This window comes from Furipterus horrens, unplaced genomic scaffold (assembly GCF_987537825.1).
Source record: "Furipterus horrens unplaced genomic scaffold, mFurHor1.1.pri manual_scaffold_9, whole genome shotgun sequence".
NCBI lineage: Eukaryota > Metazoa > Chordata > Mammalia > Chiroptera > Furipteridae > Furipterus > Furipterus horrens.
In genome coordinates, this window is record NW_028327179.1 from 23709176 (window position 1) to 23728311 (window position 19136).

At 39.7% G+C, this 19136-nt stretch overlaps 1 protein-coding gene across 1 annotated transcript; it reads right to left on the reverse strand.

Annotated features, from left to right (window-relative positions):
• Window positions 1–17465: 17465 nt before the first annotated feature.
• On the reverse strand, window positions 17466–18607 carry LOC150001422 (translationally-controlled tumor protein-like). The gene has a single exon (XM_090287825.1). It carries the CDS (start codon window positions 18499–18501, stop codon window positions 17983–17985), a length of 519 nt encoding a protein of 172 aa, XP_090143951.1. The 5' UTR covers window positions 18502–18607; the 3' UTR covers window positions 17466–17982.
• Window positions 18608–19136: the final 529 nt, after the last annotated feature.

Consider the following 19136-nt stretch of genomic DNA (forward strand, 5'->3'; position numbering starts at 1 on the left):
CATTTTAATTATGATGTGTCTAGAGGTGGGCCTGTTGGGGTTCATCTTCATTGGGACCCTCTTTGCTTCCTGGACTTGCGTGACTCTTTCTCTCCTCATGTGAGGGAAGTTTTCTGTCATTAGTTTTTCAAAGAGGTTTTCTATCCCTTGCTCTTCTTCCTCTCATTCTGGAATTCCTATGATATAGATATTATTACGTTTCATGTTGTCCTGCAGCTGTCTTAGAGCCTCTTCAGTCTTGTTCAGTCTTTTTTCATTTTGTTGAATTGTCTGGGAGTTTTTGTGTATGTTGTCCTCCAGCTCGCTTATCCGATCTTCTGCTTCCTCTAGCCTGCTTTTAATTCCTTCTACTGTGTTCTTCAATTCAGAGATCATATTCTTCATTTCCTCCTGGCTCTTATTGATAGCTTCTATGTCCTTTTTCATGCTCGTGTAATTTTCTGTGAGTTTCTTGTAGTTTTTCTGGAGTTGCTTGTAGTTTCCCTAGAGTTTTTTGTAGTTTCCGCTGAGCTCATTTAGCTTCTCCATAATCCATGTTTTGAATTCTGTATCTGATATTTTTCTCCCCTCTATTTCATTTAGCACTCTCTCTGGGGATTCTATCTTTCCTTTTGATGGGGGGTTGTTTCTCTGTCTCCCCATTTTTGTGATTCCTGTTGTTTGTTGGTGCTTCTTAGAATGATCTGCTCTTCCTGGATCTGCCTCTGGTAGTGTCAGATCATGTACCAGATTGGCCCTAGGCAGCCTAATGGAGACTTCCAGGGATCTACTGCCTTTGTCTGTCTTCTTTAGTTGTTAATCTACTCAATCTGTGATTAACCATCAGGCTTAAGGACTGTGGGTGTGGTAGCTTAATTCCTGTAGGCAGGGCTTTTATTTCCCCTTAGTCTGATGCCACTTGGAGGGGAATGGTCCGTCTGCTGTACTGGGGCTGAGTCAGCACTGGCTGGTCCTGGGAGGAGGTTAGTGTAGCTTCCACTTACTCCTCCGCCCTCTTTGATCTCCGTCTGTGTTGTCCTTGATGTTATTTCTTTAATCTGTCTGCTTGTATTTCAGCTAATCTTTGGTGGATCTTTTTCTCTGGTTAGTTGTTTGAGAGTCACTCTGCCCACCTTGTCCTGAGATCTTTTGTGGAGGTGCTGCTAAAACATAATCACACAACCCAGGCAAGAAACCCACACCCTCCAATATCTCCCCCAACTACAACCTCACTATAGGCTGCAAATGAGCCCGTATTAATATACTTGTGGAGATATTGGGACTCTTTTTTCGTAGGAGAAACAGATAGGAGTTGTTTTAAATGAAGGAAGGGTAATTTTTGAGCTGGAAGTTGATAGAGTATTAATATTAGCAATTGGGATCAAGGTTATGTAAGACAGCAATTAACATTTACACTGTATGTTTGAAAAGGAGGAGAGGGTTATAGTGTGGAGTGAGAAAGTTGAAGTGTATAGTGTTAGGATTATATAATCGGTATATGCTATGTGATTAGCGTGGGAGGGAGGATAGACACAACAGACATCTAGGCAGACAGACAGCCAGAAATTGAAAGAGAGGGCTGAGGAGGTTAGAAGGTAGGAAACAGATTGAGAAAGAATTTTTCAAGAATAAAAATACAGAGTAGAAAATAGCAAGACAGGAAGGGAGAGAGGAAAGAGAGAGAGAAAGTAGAGAAGAGAAGGGTAGGAGACAGAATGAAAGAAGAAGGGGAGGAAGAAGAGGGGGGACTGGATTAAAATTTTTTTAAATTATATATTATAGAAAAAGATTAGGAGATTAAAACATGATATAAAATTGCAAGATAGAGGGAAAGAGAGAATATATAGAGAGAGGAATAAGAGATGGGAAAGCAAGAGGATGGGGAGGGAAAGAACACAGAGGAGGGAAGGAAATCAGGAGGAAGAGGAGATATTAGGGAGGGAAAGATTGAAATTGAAGAGTTGACAAAAGATAGGATGAAGGAGAGAAATACAAGAGGGAGAGAAAAAAGTGAGGGGATGAGGTGGAAAGAGAGAAGGGGTAAGAATGGGAGGGTGAAGGGAGAGGGGGATAGATTAGAATTATAATTTGAATATTAAAAGATTAGAATATAAAGTGGAATAGGGAGAGAGAAAGAAAGAGAGAGAGAATATTTATAGGGAGAGAAGGAAAATAAGGACAAGGGATGAAAGAAAAACGAATGTAGACTGAAGGGGGACAAAATAAAGAAATAAATTTAATAAAATTGAAGGTGCTTAGCGCAGAGAAAGGAGAGAGAGAGAAAGGGAGAGAACTTAAAATTAAAAAATTAACAGAATAGGATGCAGGGGAGACATGCTAAGGGGAGAGAAGGGAGGGAAGAGGAGGGGAGAAAAGGAGAGAGAATAAGAAAGGACGGGGGGGCAGTTAGAGAGAGAGTGAGAGATAAAAGAATGAGAGGATTTTAACTCAATTCAACTTTTAGGCACAGTCTCTGGGTATTTTTGGTTTGTTTGTTTTCTTGTTTTTCCTTCCTTCCTTCCTGAGTCCGCCCCTATTCAAAATTCCATAGGTTTCAAATCTTTTCTGGTTGTTTGGCTGGCTGTGGGAGGGTTCTGCTTGATTCTGGGGTTGCTAGTCTTTTTATTAGTGGGCCTACCGCCACTCTGCTGTGAGCTGCGTTTAGTTGTCCCCTCCTGAGGCAGCCTCAGCCCTCCTCAGGCTTGTCCAGCTACTCCTTCCCTCTGTTGGTCCAGCCTGTGCCTGCCAGCAATCCCCGCCCTGCCTCCAGTCCTGTCTCTATTCGCGGGCTACAGCTTCGGCTCTCTTCCCTGTCTATATGCCTGTGCACGCTACCTCTCTCCCTGTCTCAAGATCGTCCTTTTGTTCTGCAGGACTCTGGCACAGTCGGTCAAAGCACTGGCCCAGTGGCACTTTCCTGCCCAGGGCCTCTCCCCTAGTCTGGAGCTTTGCAGTGGCTTTCCCGCGTGGGCTCTTCTCCTTGCCCCCAAACTGTCTCTATTCTGAGCTACAGCTTCTGCTGGCTTCCCTGTCTATAGGCCTGCGCGCTCTATCTCCCTCCCCGCCCCAGCACCGCCCCTTTGTTCTGTGGGACTCTAGTGTGGTCAGTCAGCGCAGCACTTTCCTTTTCAGGAGTTCTCCCCCAGTCTGGAGCTCCGCAGCAGCCTTTCCCTGGGGCCCTTCTCCCAGCCCTAAAACCATCTCCACTCCAGAACCACTACCTCTGCTCTCTTCCCTACTTACCCTGCACGTCCTATTTCTCTCCTAGCCCCAAACCCGCCTTTTGTTCTGTGGGATTCTAGCGCAATTGCTCAGGAGTTCTCCCCCGGTCCGGGGTTCCGCAGCAGCTTTTCTGTGCTGCCCGTCTCCTTGCCCCAAAACTGTCCCTTTGTTCTGTAGGGCCCTAGCGCAGGTGCTGCGCGCGCCGGGAATGCCGAGCTTTTTAGGTCGGAGGCTGCAGTTGAGGAGGTTTCCCTCTAGACTCAGATCACACAGTTTCTCCCAGTCCTGGTTGTTAACTGTTCTCTCATGCCTCTGGCTTTTTTCAGCCAAATCCTCTCCCTAACTCCCTACAAGAATTCACTTATCGGTGCGCCCCTAGCAGGGGGAGCCTCCAAGCAGCTCTCAGCTAGTGAGCCCTCAGGCGTGGTATTGCAGACGCACTGGGTCCCGGAATGACTCAGCCTGCAGTCTGTGGTAAACCCCTCCACCCCCCTCCACGCTGCTCCCATGCTCTCCTCCCTGTTCACGCTATCGGAGATCCACACTCACTCAGTCACTCCTCTCCACATTCATTCCTGGAGTCTCTCCTTAACAGGAGAGAGCTGAGGACACTGTCCCTACTCCGCCGCCATCTTCCCCTCCCTTTAAGGTAGTATTTTAAGAGCTGGCAGTTTAAGGGAAAACATTTTAGTTCCTTATTTTAAAAAAACACCTGATAAGTAATTGATGAGTTAATGTTTTTAAAGCACTTAGAACTTCTAAACTTTTAGTTTTCAAGTTCATTATATGACTTTCATGCAAATATAGGATGAACACATGCTGTTTGGCATTAGAGAAAGATTGTCAGGAAACTATGGCTAGGTCAGGTCCATAACTGGTTGATGTCACACAGGGCAATAATCCATAAATTTACAGATTACCTTTTCTATCAGCTAGAAATCATCTTCAGTGCTAAGAGAATGAAAATCTACATGTTAACCTGTACCGTTGCTTCCTTTGGGCTTTTAAATAATAGTAAATGCCAAGTCAGTCAAGATAAATTTCCTTAGATGGGCAGGTTAAACAATGCTCTAATGTGAAATTCAAAAGATACGCTGCTTTCCCTTTGCGCTGTTTCTAAGCTTTGATTTTTTATTTTTTACCAGAACAGTAAATGATGTATAAGAAGCACTCTATAAATGTTTAAAAACAGGAAGAATGGCTTAGAAAGAGACATGGCTGGGGCTTATGTTTAGGATTAAACCAAGTAAGCCTTTTCCTAGGATGTCTAAATATTTGTTTTACAGAGAATTTGTGTAGTTGTATATATCACACTTTGAAAAGTCTATTTAGGTTCCTTCTCTAAGCTATGCCAATAGAATTCAGCTTAAAGTAGAGTACAAAATAACCCTGTTGTGGAGCCTTACTGAATCTGAGAAACTCCTGTCTAAGGGAAACTGTCTCTATTAGCATTAGTTCTGTCCCCTACTAAGGAATTCATTTCAAACTCTTACTCCTTGAGAACCATTTTTGTTGCTAAAGACAATGTACAAAAAGGCCATGCTCTACAGCTAGATAATAGTTGATAGCTCCACTAAGCACAAATACTTAAGAGACTTCTTTTAGCCTCTTACATGTGACTTTTGTATTTACCTATCCAATAATGTACTGCTGAGATTACTGATATCTCAATAGCAAATCTGCCTTCAGGTAGGATCATAATTATTCTTGCACATTGTAAGGTATATACCTTTAACACTGTCAGCCACTAACCTCAATGCTGAAATAGTAGTAACATTAATAAACCCACTTTAAGAACTTCTCTGATCTGAAGGTGGTGTTTTTGCATTTCTGCATAGTTTCTGTTAGCAGTTTCTACAGCTTATAATTTACTCTGGAAATAATTTAGCAGCATCTCTATAAAAGAAACTAGTTAATTATTAGTCTAAGTGCTGAGAGGGTAACACTAGAAAAATAATTGAGAAGTAGGGCCAGAAAAAGCCAATTCACTCTAACATATCCTGAGTACCTTTCTTCTGCAAAGCAAAATGGAACTAAACACAAGGAAGTTAAAAATTGGTCTTTCTGTCGAGAAGTTGAAGGGCTTAACTTTTAAAAACATAATTTATAGGAGACAGACATCTGTACTTTAAGAGATTTTCTTCAAATGTGTATTTGCTTAAATGGGGGGTGCACATTAAAAAACTTTGGGGGTATATAATAATTTTTAGTATTTTAGTTTGGAACCTATGCCAAATGCATCTTAAAAATTAGAAACACAGCAGATGAATTAGCTCATTGGTTGATCCAAGATGACTTATAGATAAATGAAAAGAGCTAAAATACAGCTTTCCATGAGAGAGCAAATGAGATGTGACTCACTGCTAAAATAAAACCTGACCTCAAAAAAGGCATTTTGGAAAATAATATGGTTTGTTGAAATGGCATTTAAATATGCTTAAAAATAGCCATGACTTATGACAGATGTGAGGTTGTGTATAATAATTTACTGAATACTGTTTTGTGGAAACATTTTGTAAATCATGTTCAGTGTTCAATTTATTTTTTCCATTAAAATATAAAAATCTCCTCAGCAGTTTTTATTTCTTAAGAGAATTATAAATTATAAGTTTGTTGCATTTCTCAAAGCTTGTTTGCCTATGCTATTTGACCTTGAATACTGAGAAAATAAACTTAAACGAATAAAATACTACTTGAGTCTTATCTCTGTTTTATTACTTTCATTTTTCCCCTTTTGAAGAAATGTTTGTTCCTGGTGTTGGAACAATATTTAGAGTACGGGAAAAGAGAACCAGAAAAGGGAGGTCGTCATTTTTTCAAATAAACATAAGAATAATATGAAGATAAAATGCCTTAATTTTTATTTAAAAAAAACAAAAATCAAGAGCATGAAGTCTTTACTTTTTATTGATTAATATATTTTATAGAAAAATTTAAAAGATGACTTTGTTTTCAAATAGGTAATTTAAAACAATTATCTAATGTTAAGATTAAGACAATAGATTTGGTAGGTTATAATTAATAGAGCAGATCAAGAACTATGTCTTGAAAAACAGTTCTCATCTTATATTTTTTTCTTCTGACCTCTGAGTACAGATATATATCTATAGTCTAGTTTTCTGGCATAATTGGTTGGTTAGCTTAGCATTCTTCTCAAACTAAAGGAGAAAACTTAACACATAGGCTTATTAGCACCTTGAAGCATGAATAGAGTTACACTGCTGTCATCACTAATCACTGTGTCTTTATATTCTAAACTAACAAAGTATAATTGTTTTGAACAGAATTGGGTCCCCTCATAAATCCATATGTTGACGCTCTGAATCACAGTGTGACTAATGCTAATAAGACTGTATTTGGATTTATGGCTTTTTAGGAGGTAAAGTTAAATGTGGTCAGGATGGTGGGACCTTAACCTATGGAATTGGTGGCCTTATAAGAAAAGGAAGATCTCTCTCTCTCTCTCTCTCTCTCTCTCTCTCTCTCTCTCTCTCTCTCTTTCTCCTTCTCCTCAATGTGAGGACCTAGGGAGAAGTCAGCCTTAGCCACCTACAAGCCAAGAAGGGAGCTGTCACCAGAACTTGACCATGCTGGCACCCTGATTTTGGACTTCTGGTCCAGAACTGTGAGAAAATAAATGTCTATTGTTTAAGTCATCCAGATTATGGTACTTCATTATGGAAGCCTGAGATGACTAGTACAACAATGAAACTAGTGTACTTCAAAATAATGCAGTAGAGGCAGGTTGACATATCCTGAAGCTTAGCCTTAAGGAATACTTATCTGAAATCTCAGGTCTAAGATATCTTTTTCTTTGCAGTAGGACCGATCTGGATTTTTAGTGAATGAGGGCCATAATTTACTTGGTAATTTTCTCAAAAGTTTTTTGCTTATACTTATTGGATAGTACACATTTTTCTACCATATCGCACCTGGGAATTCATTTATAGTAAGAATAAATGAAGTTAACAGTAGCTTTTGACCTACTGCCAGCATCATTTGAATCCAGTTCTGCTTCTTAGATCCCTTCCCGTGGTGCCACAGGGATATTTCCTACATGTTCTTGAATGAATGACTGATAGTTTTGGCTACCTTCTCTATCTTCTTTTTAATAACCCCTTCTTAAACTTGTCACATTTTCCACAAGCTTTATTTAGGATCAATTTCAGCTGCATATAAAAGGACAAAACCAAAAGCATCTTCTGCATGTCTTTTATTAGCCACGAGTAAGTGGTGGTGAGGGGGATGAGGAGGGGATACCCCGTATGTACAGTTCTTTTTTATTATAGGTCATTTGCATTAGACTGTAATCCCACTGGATAAAGGGATCTTGCCTCTTTTATTTACCTCTAGATAGGTAACTTTTAAAATAGTGCCTGGGACATAATAAGCCCTGAATCAGTAGTTTCTTATTATGCAAATGAATGAAATAATGAGTAAAGGGAGTTGATACTGTAAACACAAATAAAGGTCATTTTGTGAGCTATTATTTTTTAAATGTCAAAAGATAAACTTTTTCCTGTAAGTAGTGTAGAGCTATTGAACATTTCCAGGATGAAACATGATACAATGTGGTATTGACACATTATTTTTCAGACTAAGCACATGTTTTTTAAACTAATCACATATTTTAGAATAAATGCTGACAGGTATAATTAATGAAAAAGAAATGATTGCTTTACATTTTTTGAATTAAAAAACATTTAAACCTTCCATATATTTTTAAAGCTAGTTTTAATGAGAAAGAATAGATTACTTTTGTAGACATGGCTAAAAATAAGACAAATGTTTAGAGTAATAATATAAAGCAGTGATTTTCAACTGGTGTGCTACAGCATGCTGGTGTGACACAAGAATTCTTAAAACATGTAATACCTGGCTTTTTAGTAAGGGGGCACTGACCTCTTTTTCCTTAGTTTGTCACATTTAAAAAATGACAACAGCCAACACAATAGCCGTCCAGTGTGAATGAATCAAAATTATACCTATAAATCAGCAAAAATATATATTTTTTGGTGTGCTGCAGAATTTTAGTAATTATTTTATGTGTGTAATGAGATGAAAAGTTGAAAATCACTGGTATAAGGTGTGAATTCATATCTCTAGTTAGTGAGAAGTACCAATGCAATATTTTTGGTTTTGAACAAAACTGAAGAAAATTATAAACAATTTTATAACTTTTAAAAACTACTATTGAGGTATACTAGTCATACAGAAAATTGCACATCGTAGACATGTAGTTCAATTAATTTTTACAGTTAATTTTTAACTGGGAAGCCCCTGTCATACATGGTTAACCATTTTTCCTACTTCTAACAGATACAATAGTTTAGCCTGTTTTCATACTTTATATAAGTGGATTTATGCTACATGCACACTTTTGAATCTGGCTCTTTTGCTCAATATGATGTTGGTGAGAGTCAACCATATTTTGTCACGGTTCTAGAATGTTCATTCTCATTGCTGTATAGAATTCCACGTATACATTTCTACTGAGTATATACTCAGTAGTAGAACTGCTCATCCCAAAGTATACATATGCTCAGTGCTAGTAGCTACTGCCAAAATTTTCTAACAGGAATTTTTGAGATTTCACTTCCTCCATATCCTCCAAACACTTAGTATTAGTTGTCTTTTTGTAAAATTAATTTTAGCTTTTTAAGAAGAGGTGTAATGATAAATGAATTGTGGTTTTAATTTTCATTTCCTTATAAAAAATAAGTTGAGCACATTTTCATCTTCAAATTGACCATTTAGATGCTCTCTTCTGTAGTTTCAAATCTTTGGACAAATTTTTTAAATTGTATTTTTCACATGGCCATTTATCCCCCTTATACTCCCTCCCCTCAGCAATCACCACACTGTTGTCCATGCCCATGAGTCCTTTTTTCTCTTTGCTCAGTCCCTCCACCCCCTAACACCCCACCTCAATCTGTCAGCCTGCGCTCTATGAGTCTGTCTCTATTTTGCTGTTAGTTCAGTTTGTTCAGTAGATTCCACATATGAGTGAAATCATATGGTATTTGTCTTTCCCTGACTGGCTTATTTCAGTTAGCAGAATATTCTCTATGTCCATCCATACTGTTGCAAAGGGTAAACTTTTCTTCTTCTTTTTGGCTGAGTAGTGTTTCATTTCCTGAAAGTTCCATAGTTTTATCCACTCATCTACTGATGGATGCTTGGGCTGCTTCCTGATCTTGGCGATTGTAAAATAGCACTGCAATAAGCATAGGGGTGCTTATGTTCTTTCAAATTAGTGTTTTGGATTCCTTTGGATATGTTCCCAGAAGTAGAATTGCTGATCATAAGGCAGTTTCATTTTTAATTTTTTGAGGTAGCTCCCTCCATACTGCTTTCCACAGTGGCTGCACCAAATTACATTCCCACCAACAGGGCACTAGGGTTCCCCTTTCTCCACATCCTCGTTAGCACTTGTTTGTTGACTTATTAATGATGACCATTCTGAGTGATGTGACATGCTATCTCACTGTGGTTTTAATTTGCATTTCTCTGATGATTAGTGACATTGAGCATCTTATAGCAGATTTTTAATTGAGTTGCTATAAAGGCAATATTTATGTATTATGCATACAAATTTTTTGTTAGATATATATTATGCAAACATCAAACTTCATAGTTTCAATTTTCGCTCTTTTCATTGTCTTTAAATGAACAAAAATTCTTGACAGTAATGTTAAATTAATTTTTCTTTTTTGAACAGCAATTTTGTTCTCTACTTAGAAAATACCTACCAACTCCCAAGGTCATAACGATATTTTATATTTTATTCTAAAATACTTGCTGTTTTAACTTTCTTCACATTTACGTCTGCAATCCGTCTGGAATATTTTTTTTTTTGAGTGTTATAAGGATGGAAATAAGGATATCTAACTGACCCAGTAACATCTGTTAAAAAGACAATTTTTGTTGTTGCACTGCAGAGATATGTCATAAGATAGATGACTGTATATGGATTCTTCAGTTTTTTAAAAAATTATTTATTCGTTTGTTTGTTTTTATTTTTAGAGAGAGAGGAAAGGAGAAAGAGAGAGAGAGAAACATCACTGTGTGGTTGCCTCTCACGGGCCCCCAACTGGGGATCTGACATGCAACCTAGGCACGTGCCCTGACTGGGAATCGAACCAGCGGCACTTGGCTTGCAGGTCAATGTTCAATCCACAGAGCCACAGCAGCCAGGGCTGGATTCTTCAATTTTTTTATTGAGGTATTTTTTATTCTTGTGTCTATACTATAGTTTTATAATAAGTCTTGATATTTGGCAGTGTTGATACACCAGATTTGTTCCTTTCCAAGGTTGCTTTGTTTATTCTGGGCTGTTTACATTTCTATATTAACTTTAAGGTCATCTTGCTAGCTTCCACCATTATCCCTGAGACTTAAATTGGGATTTACATTAGTAATCTATTGCTATGTGATGCATCACCCCCAGATATAACACCCTAAAGCAACAAATATTATCTTAAACACTCAGTCATCTTGTTATTCTGGCATAGTATCTCTCATGAGGGTCTAGTCAAGCTGTCAGCTGGGCTGCATTCATATAAATGCTTTGCTAAGACTCTATTATTCTCCTCCAATAAAGATCACTGTTGTCTTGGCCTCGCTGCAAGGGTGACTGAATGCTTTCAAAACATGGTAACTTGCTTCCCTCAGAGCAGGTGACCCACAAAAGAGAAAGTGATCAAGATGTAAGCCACAGAGTGTTTGATAACAAAACCTCTGAAGTAAAAAACAATCACTTCTATAGTATTGTATTGCTCAATCAGACCAAACCTGGTATGATGTGGGAGCGAATTTCCAAAGGGTGTGAACATCAGGATGTGAGGATCATTGAAAATCATTATAGAGACTGGCAATCATAGGATTTCATTAAGTCTGTAGACAAATGTTGGAAGAATTGGCATTCAAATGTTATTGAGTCATGAAACCAAAAACCATAGTATGTTTATTTAGTTTTTCTTTAGTATTTCTCAATAATTTCATTTAGTGTTCAGTGGGGAGTTGTAACACATCTTTTATTAGATTTATTTCTATGTATTTGAATTTGTTACGGCAGCACTAGAAATGAATATGGTGGGCAAGCACAGAGCTCTGAGACCCTCTTCCTGGGGAGAACCCTTTCGATCCTCTGGTCTCCTCACCACACCCAGAACATGCTAGGTTCCTTCCTACCCACCAAAAGGCCCTGCTCCCTCTTGAACTGAGTCTCTCACCCCCCTTCCCGCCTGCTCTGCTCACACACGTTCCTTCCCTCTAAGCCTTCTGGAGCCCAGACAGACAGCAGAGATCCCTTCTTCCTTCCGCATGGTTCACTTCGGCTCACCTGGATCACCTGCATGGAGGAGACACATATGAGACAATATCTGCTCTTGTGACTTCCGGATCCAGCTGGGGAGAGACACGTGGAGAACCCACAGTTGTGAGTATGCTTTGGGCTTCACTGGCCATGAAGGGCCAGACTGGATTGTTCCTCTGCCTTCTAGAACTTTTATTTGATTAGGGCAAAAAGGTACACCTTGCTTGCTGGGTCCCTGGGCAGGGGCGGCCTGGAAGGGTGTGGAAGCTAATGCCTCTGAAGCAATCCTCAACCTATTGGAGGAGGAGACAGTAGCTGACTGCTCCTGCTTGCCCAGTGATGGGCCATTCTGGGCGCTTCATGCAGAAGACAAGCCTCTGCTGCCACAGCACTGACCTCAGAATGCACCTCCTTCCCCACTGCACTCCCTCTCTTCTTCCTCCCAAGGAACTCCTGCACCTGGACCCTAGTCTCAGCCTCTGCTTTCAGAGGAGCCCAAGCACAAGAACAACTGCAAGGAAAACTCAAAGGAATGCACATGAAGGGCTTGGGAACACAACAGAGTCCCTGCCGTGACAAGCAAGGTAAGGGAAGTACCTCAGATTAAACAAGACCAGAGAGACATGACGGGGTGACTTACAGAACAATAGAAACTTATTTCTCACAGTTCTGGAGGCTGTAAAGTCTAAGATCAAGGCGCCAACAGATTCAGGGTCACAGAAAGCCCAATTCTTGGTTCACACATGGCTGTCTTCTCACTGCGTCTGCACACGGTGGAAGGCTGAGAGCTTCTGGGGCCTCCTTTATAAGGGCACTAATCCCATTCACTCCCCCTGGCTGGTTTGGCTCAGTGGATTGAGCGTCGGCCTGCGAGCTAAGTGTCGCTGGTTCGATCTTCCAGTCAGGGCACATCAGAGAAGGAAAACTCTGACTCCAAAAAACCTCCGCTGCCTTGCGGCATACCTCTTCAGGGGAAAGGCTAAGGGAGTAAACCCCGACAGAAAATCCGGAGCCGGAGTCCCTAAGGCGGTTTGACGTTGTAGTCAACACCGGCAACTCCTGCGGCGCACCTGAAGCCAAGCTGTATTGACTCCGTCTTTCCCTTGGACCCTTCAGCTGCGAAGAGAGGGGGGGTCTGCTGCATGGGCAACAGCAGACCCTCCATATTACCCTGCCCAGGCTCTGTAGCTTCAGCTTCACTGGAGAGGACACTCCAGCGTCATCGTAAGATGTCGATTCAACACGGGAGGAGACAGATACCGGGTCACTCCTGAGTCGGACTGCACAGCCATTCTCGGCGGTGCAGATAGACTCTTAAGAAGCTACACCATCGTCTCTCGAGACGGACGGCTGCCGACGATTTGAATTTTGATGCTATTCTATTTCATTTTTAAAATGAATTTTCTATGTATTTATTGCTGCTATGAGAAATACAACTTATTTTACAGTTGATACTACATTAGTCTTGTATCTGGTGAAGTTACTCTATTTGCTTAAGTTCCAACTTTTTTCTAAATATTATTTTAGATATTCTAAGTGCATAATTATGTCACATATTAACAATAATACTTAAACAATTCAGAAATTCTTAAACAACTTAAAGGATTCATTGAAGACATCTACATTGAGGGTCATTTTTGTTGGAATGTTTTAAATAGATGATTCAATTTCTTTGCTTGATGTCAAGCAATTCAGTTTTCTTATATTTGCTCTTATTTCCTACAGTTTTATATGGAGGAATTTGTACATTTCAATCAAATATTTTAATTTATTGCTAAATTTTTAAATAATATCCTATGACCTTTTTTTTGATGCACCTAGAAACTGTGTAACTGTTTCCATATTAGTATTTGTCATTTTTGATACTGTAGTTTGTGTTTCCTCTTTAATATCTGTGTGTAGGGAAAACTTAGATTTTTTTCTATCCATGTAGGGAAAACCTCAGTTCTTCCCTTTCGTGTTTTGCTCCTGTGTGTCTCCTTTAATACTCACACAAACACTTGTGGTTACCTAATCTGTGGAGGCTTTTTCCTGCATGAAGTAATTGTTTGCAACATCAGCTGGGTGTCCAAAAATTTAACTCATTTCTCACACTCTCTACCCAGAGATAGCATCAGATCCCGCACGTTAAAGGCTTAGTCCCGTAAGTCTGCTGTTCACTACATCTTAGATGTAGCAAGTCCCCAAGTTACTCACAACTTCTATTCAATTTGGCTACACAGCAGAGGTTCCCATGACTTCCACCCCAGGTCTGATTACTTTGCTAAGTTGCTTCACAGAGCTCAGAGAAACATTTATGCTTACCATTTACTAAAGGATAAAGATTACAGATGAAGAGCCAGAAGTGATACATAGGACAAGGTCTGGGAGGCTCCCAACTGCAGGAGCTTGTGTTCCGTGGGTTTGGGGTGCATCATCGCTCCACTGTGGATGAAGACTCTGGCCTATAAGTTCTCTGAAGCCTGTGCTTTTAGAATTTTATGGAGGCCTCCTCACATAGGTATGATAAATTATTAACTTCATTTCCAGCCCCTCTGTCCTCTCTGGAAGATGAAGGGTGGGGCTGAAGTTTTCATGCTTATAACCACAACTTGGTCTTTCTCGTGCCCAGCCCCCATCCAGTAGAACAAAAGATGTGCCTAGTGCTGTTATTGCCTAGGACTTACGTACAAGGGTTTTAGGAACCCTGTATCAGGCACAGGGTCAAAGACCCAATATTAGAACAAGAGCTATTCCTAATGTTCTTATTACTTAGGAAATTGCAAGGGTTAAGAGCTCTGTGCCAGAAACTAGGGGCAGAGACCAAGACATCGTTTTTTCTTTAGTCTCTCAACTTGGAAAATATTTATTACTTATTAGGCAGATTCACTTTCCTCCTACAGATATATGAGATCTTACCTTAGAGGAAAAGGAGAAGCCATCCTATCAGAAAGCTTTCACTTCCAAACCTTGGCTTTTGGGCCAATATTTCCCATTGTTTCTCCTGCTACAGGAAGAAAAGGAGACATTCTCTTTTATGGTGTCAGTTGCCTCTCTTGTGATCAGGATCCCAGCTCCTCTTCCAGACTCCGGGACCTTAGGATAGATTTTTTTCCTTTTCACTAATCTTACCCTAAACCACTCCTTTTTTTGCTGGATCTTTCCTATCAGCACTTATATATCCTAATCCAACTGCCACTGCTTATAAACTCAAGATGTTTGGTTCCTCTTTTAGTCTCAATTTCCTAATTTTCCACTTACTTAAACAATTTCATCCCTTGCTTCTCATTTCTTTGCTACTTATTCATCATCTTTAATATGGTTTTTAAATGCCAGAGTTCCTAAAGAATAAATAATCTTCTCTTCTGATTTAATATCAGTAGCTCTGAAACCTTGCTGAATGTTAGAGTCATCTTAGGAGTTTAGAAAAATGACTGATGACCAAATATGTCCCTCAGAAATGCTGATTTAATTGGTGTGGGTGGAGTCTGGGCTTCTGTCTTTTTCTTTTTTTTTTAAGTCATGAAGTGATTCTAATGTTCAGCCAAGTCTGGGTCTCAATGCTTTAAACTCTCCAGTTAATTTCATCTACAGCTACAACTTTATTTATCTGTATCTATATTTTAGATTTGGGGAACATTTAGCATAGGGCTATTGGAGTTTTCAGGAAATCCAAGATCTTGAACCTGACCATAAACATTGTACTCACACTTGGCACGGTTCAGTGTAAAAAAAAAAAAAAAAAAAAAAAAAAGGCATGTTTTAGCCATGCTGGACATAGGTCTAGCAGCCTTCTTCATGCATCATTTCCCCTGAACCCAACCTTGGCTGGTGTTTGGAGCTCTGCAAATATAGATTACAGCTTCCAAAATGGTGGCCTAATGGAGAGAAAGGAAGGAACCAAAGAGAAAGGGAAAACTCTAAGAAAGGCAAAGACCCAAAGAGAAGGTTTCAAGAGAGCAAATTAGAGAAAGAAAAACTTAAAATCTTTTTTTTTCCACTGAAAGTTTGTTCTTTTACTCCCTCAGTCCCTTTGTGTTTCTTAAAATGAGATGAAATTTGGCAAACACAGAGACAAAATGAGGCTGATGTAAACCTTTCCTGGAGGTTTAACTTAAACCCAGAAATTGTTTCTGATGAGATTATAGTGGGAGAAATGAGTTACTAAGTATCAGTGGATCTTATATAGTACTTGGCAGAAAGCATGGACTTGCCAAAGTAAATTTGCCTTTCTTGAAAAAACCTCTATGGAAACTCTCTGCTGATCTTTTGGCCAAAAATTTGAAAATTCAGTGGGTGTATGTCTCCTATACATATCATAGAGCTATAAAGGTTCCACTTTCCCCTCCATATTCTTGAGAAGGGTGCTTCAATTTTCCTTTCTTACAGATTTTTACCAAATAAATAATGGAAGGGAGATAAATATTTTTCAGAAATATGCATTGGATAACTTTTTTCCCTGCCTTGAATTCAAGTTTATTAAACTTTAATGCAGTCCAATAATCATACTAGGATTACAGCATTGGTTTTTTTCTTTTTTTTTAAGTATATTTTATTGATTATATTGTTATAATAGTTCCAAATTTTTCCCCTTTGCTCCCCTCTGCCCAGCAGCCCCCTTCCCCAACAATCCCCTCCCCAAGTCCATGCCCATGGGTCGTACATACAAGCTCTCCTGCCTCACCCTTTCATATATTCTTTTTCTTTTTTTTTAAATAATTAATTAATTAGTTAAATATTTTAACAATAAAAAATAACAATCCCTCCCTCTCAGACTTAAGACCCTTTACAATCTTATAAAGGACAATGGATGAAGGTCTTGAGCTCCTCTAGCTGCTTCAAGCTGGACATGGTCGTTGTCCTACCTACCCTTGGGTCAAGAAATCCCTCATAAGAGTGGGGGTGTGGAGGGGAGGGTGGCCTTCCCACAAGGGGAAGGATCGTGCAGACTCCAGGTTGGTTGGCTGTCTCTGGACAACGGCATGCTTGGTTTAACAGGCTGGCATCCTTGTTGTATTCTGGGGGCAACAGGGTTAAAGGACATCATTCAATCCGTAACCACTAGATGACAAAAGACAGGTATTAATTTTTCAATGTCCCACATTAGGGAAAAGAAGGGCTTCTTTGGAGGAAGGTTTGCCAGGTACATCTCACCTGGCCAAAACCCTTTTGCCCATTATACTTAGTTTGGACTGAGGGAAATATTTTAGGTTTCCCTCCTCTCAGGCCTCTGGGCTCTTTCTGTCCAAGCCATTAGGATAGAAAAGAGAAACCAGTTTTAAAGTGAAGCCCACAGACCACCCTGTTCTTCACCAGCCCAGCCACTATAGTTCAGCCAAACCATTGAGTCTCAGGAGGCAACAATGTAGACAGGATTAAGTGATGCCTATACGTACAGACAATCACTCCGGTAATGAGATCGTAGGCTTATGCCCTTTGAAAACAGAAAACACATGTTAATTTATGTAACATAACCCACATACAAGTCTCTAAATCTGTAGGACTGTCTTATCGGAAAGACATCCAGTTGCAAGGCATTTGACATTCTTCTTGCCTGTAAATTAAACATCTTTGATAATGCCACAGACATAGTTTAACTTTCTTTTTTTTTTTTTTTTTTAATGGGCCACATATTTATTTTAGAATTTGCAGACCCTACGTTTGTCTCATTCATCTCTCTACTATTGCAGTGCCAGAGCCAGTCCATCCATAAACAAATGATTATAGCAGTGAACCAATAAAGCTAGACACGAAATCAGATTTCATATCCCATAAACTATTTTGACTTTTTCCCCACTTAAACATATGACCACCTCAAAGTCATTCAAAATAGGTAGCAGGATGACCTAGTTTGTCAACCCTGTTCCAGGAGAGGAATTTGACCAAAGCTTAACACACAATACCAGGAGACCTAGATTTCTATAGAACTTGGTACTAACTTGATACGCTAAATAAGCTCAGACAATACTTTGCTTCCAACTGGGTTAGTCTTTTTATTCTTTTGGTTATCTCTTCCAGTTAACTACTTCCATTTGTAGGTGATGAAAAATGTCTAAGGAATCCACTTCAAATGTTGGCTCTGCTGTGAACACAGTCTTTCCCCCTTACTTCAACTCAGAATTAAGATTCTTGCTTTTTATATTCCATTCCCAGTAGTTTTCACTGTAGAAGTTATCTGAAGACAGTCTTATGCTTTGTAGTAGTGGTCTACAACCAGCTTCTAGTTTCTCCAGGAATGCTATACAAGATGGATTTAAATATGTATTAAACTAAGAGGCATTCTCTCAAATAAGTTTAAATGCATTTTATTTTTAGACAACCTACGACATGTTTTTTCTTAAAAACAATGCCTCCACTCCAAATAAATCAAGGTCAAAATAAATGAAGAGCTCAAGGTAACATCAGTCCCATTTGTCCAAGTCCTGGTGTGTGGATGAAACGCAGCCAGTTATGATGACAGGTGATAGATCCAGATTGCCAATTTGTTAACATTTTTCCATTTCTAAACCATCCTTAAAGAAAATCATATATGGGGTCACACCATCCTCACGGTAGTCCAGCAGAGCAACCATGCCATCTGGATTCATGTTTTCACCAATAAAGAACTGGTAGTTTTTGAAATTAGCAAGGATGTGCTTGATTTGTTCTGCAGCCCCTGTCATAAAAGGCTTTACTCTTTCTGGTCTCTGTTCTTCAAGTTTCCCTTTGATTGATTTCATGTAATCTTTGATGTACTTTTTGTAGGCTTCTTTTGTGAAGCTGGTTTCCTGCAAATGATGGTTCATAACAATATCAACACCAGTGATTACTGTGCTTTCTGTTCCTTCGCCCTCGGGGCCTTCAGCAGAGGCATTTCCACCAATAAGCGAATCATCAATATTACCCTCTGTCCTACTGACCATCTTCCCCTCTACCTCGAAACACAGCCCGTCTGCGACTTCCCGGATCTTGTAGATATCGGAGAACATCTCATCATGGCTAATGAGGTCCCAGTAGATGATCATGATGGCGGCTGGAATACGACAGCGGCGCTGGCTGAGCGGGAGCCCGGAACTCTACAGAATGCGGCGCAGCCTGAACGGCGCTCTAGGGGTAGGGGGAGCGGGCGGAAAAAGCGACATAGTTTAACTTTCAAATGAAAACAAATTTTAAATGAAAAGAAACTTTAAAGATGGTTAGCTGCACTACTTTATAGTCTACCACTGGGCATTGTGATCTTCCTTGAATCATGATTTTTCTCCCTAAGATTACCCTCCTTGTCATTAAAGGGACTGCATTAAGTTCATTTTTAATTTATCCTGTTCATTTGCATAAACACAAAAAGAGCAGCAAATGATCACTTATGATCTTTAGTTCTGCTTTGCTGGAACTTACCCAAGGAATATTTAGGGTGACCTTTGGTCTGCCCTTCAGGGCACAGAAGCTGAGCCACATACCTGGCATTCAGCCTTGCCTGTAAACTCCTGTCTTTTCCGGTCCTCCTGGTTTTCCATTGTGCCTTAAGGTCCCTACTAGCCATCTTTCAGGAAAACAACCTTCATTCCTTCCCTGGAAAGATTGCTATGGACCGCTCATCCATCCAAGGTACCAGGCCTTTTATCTCGTGGACTTTTATTACCTTTGAAAGTCAGTCCCAGTT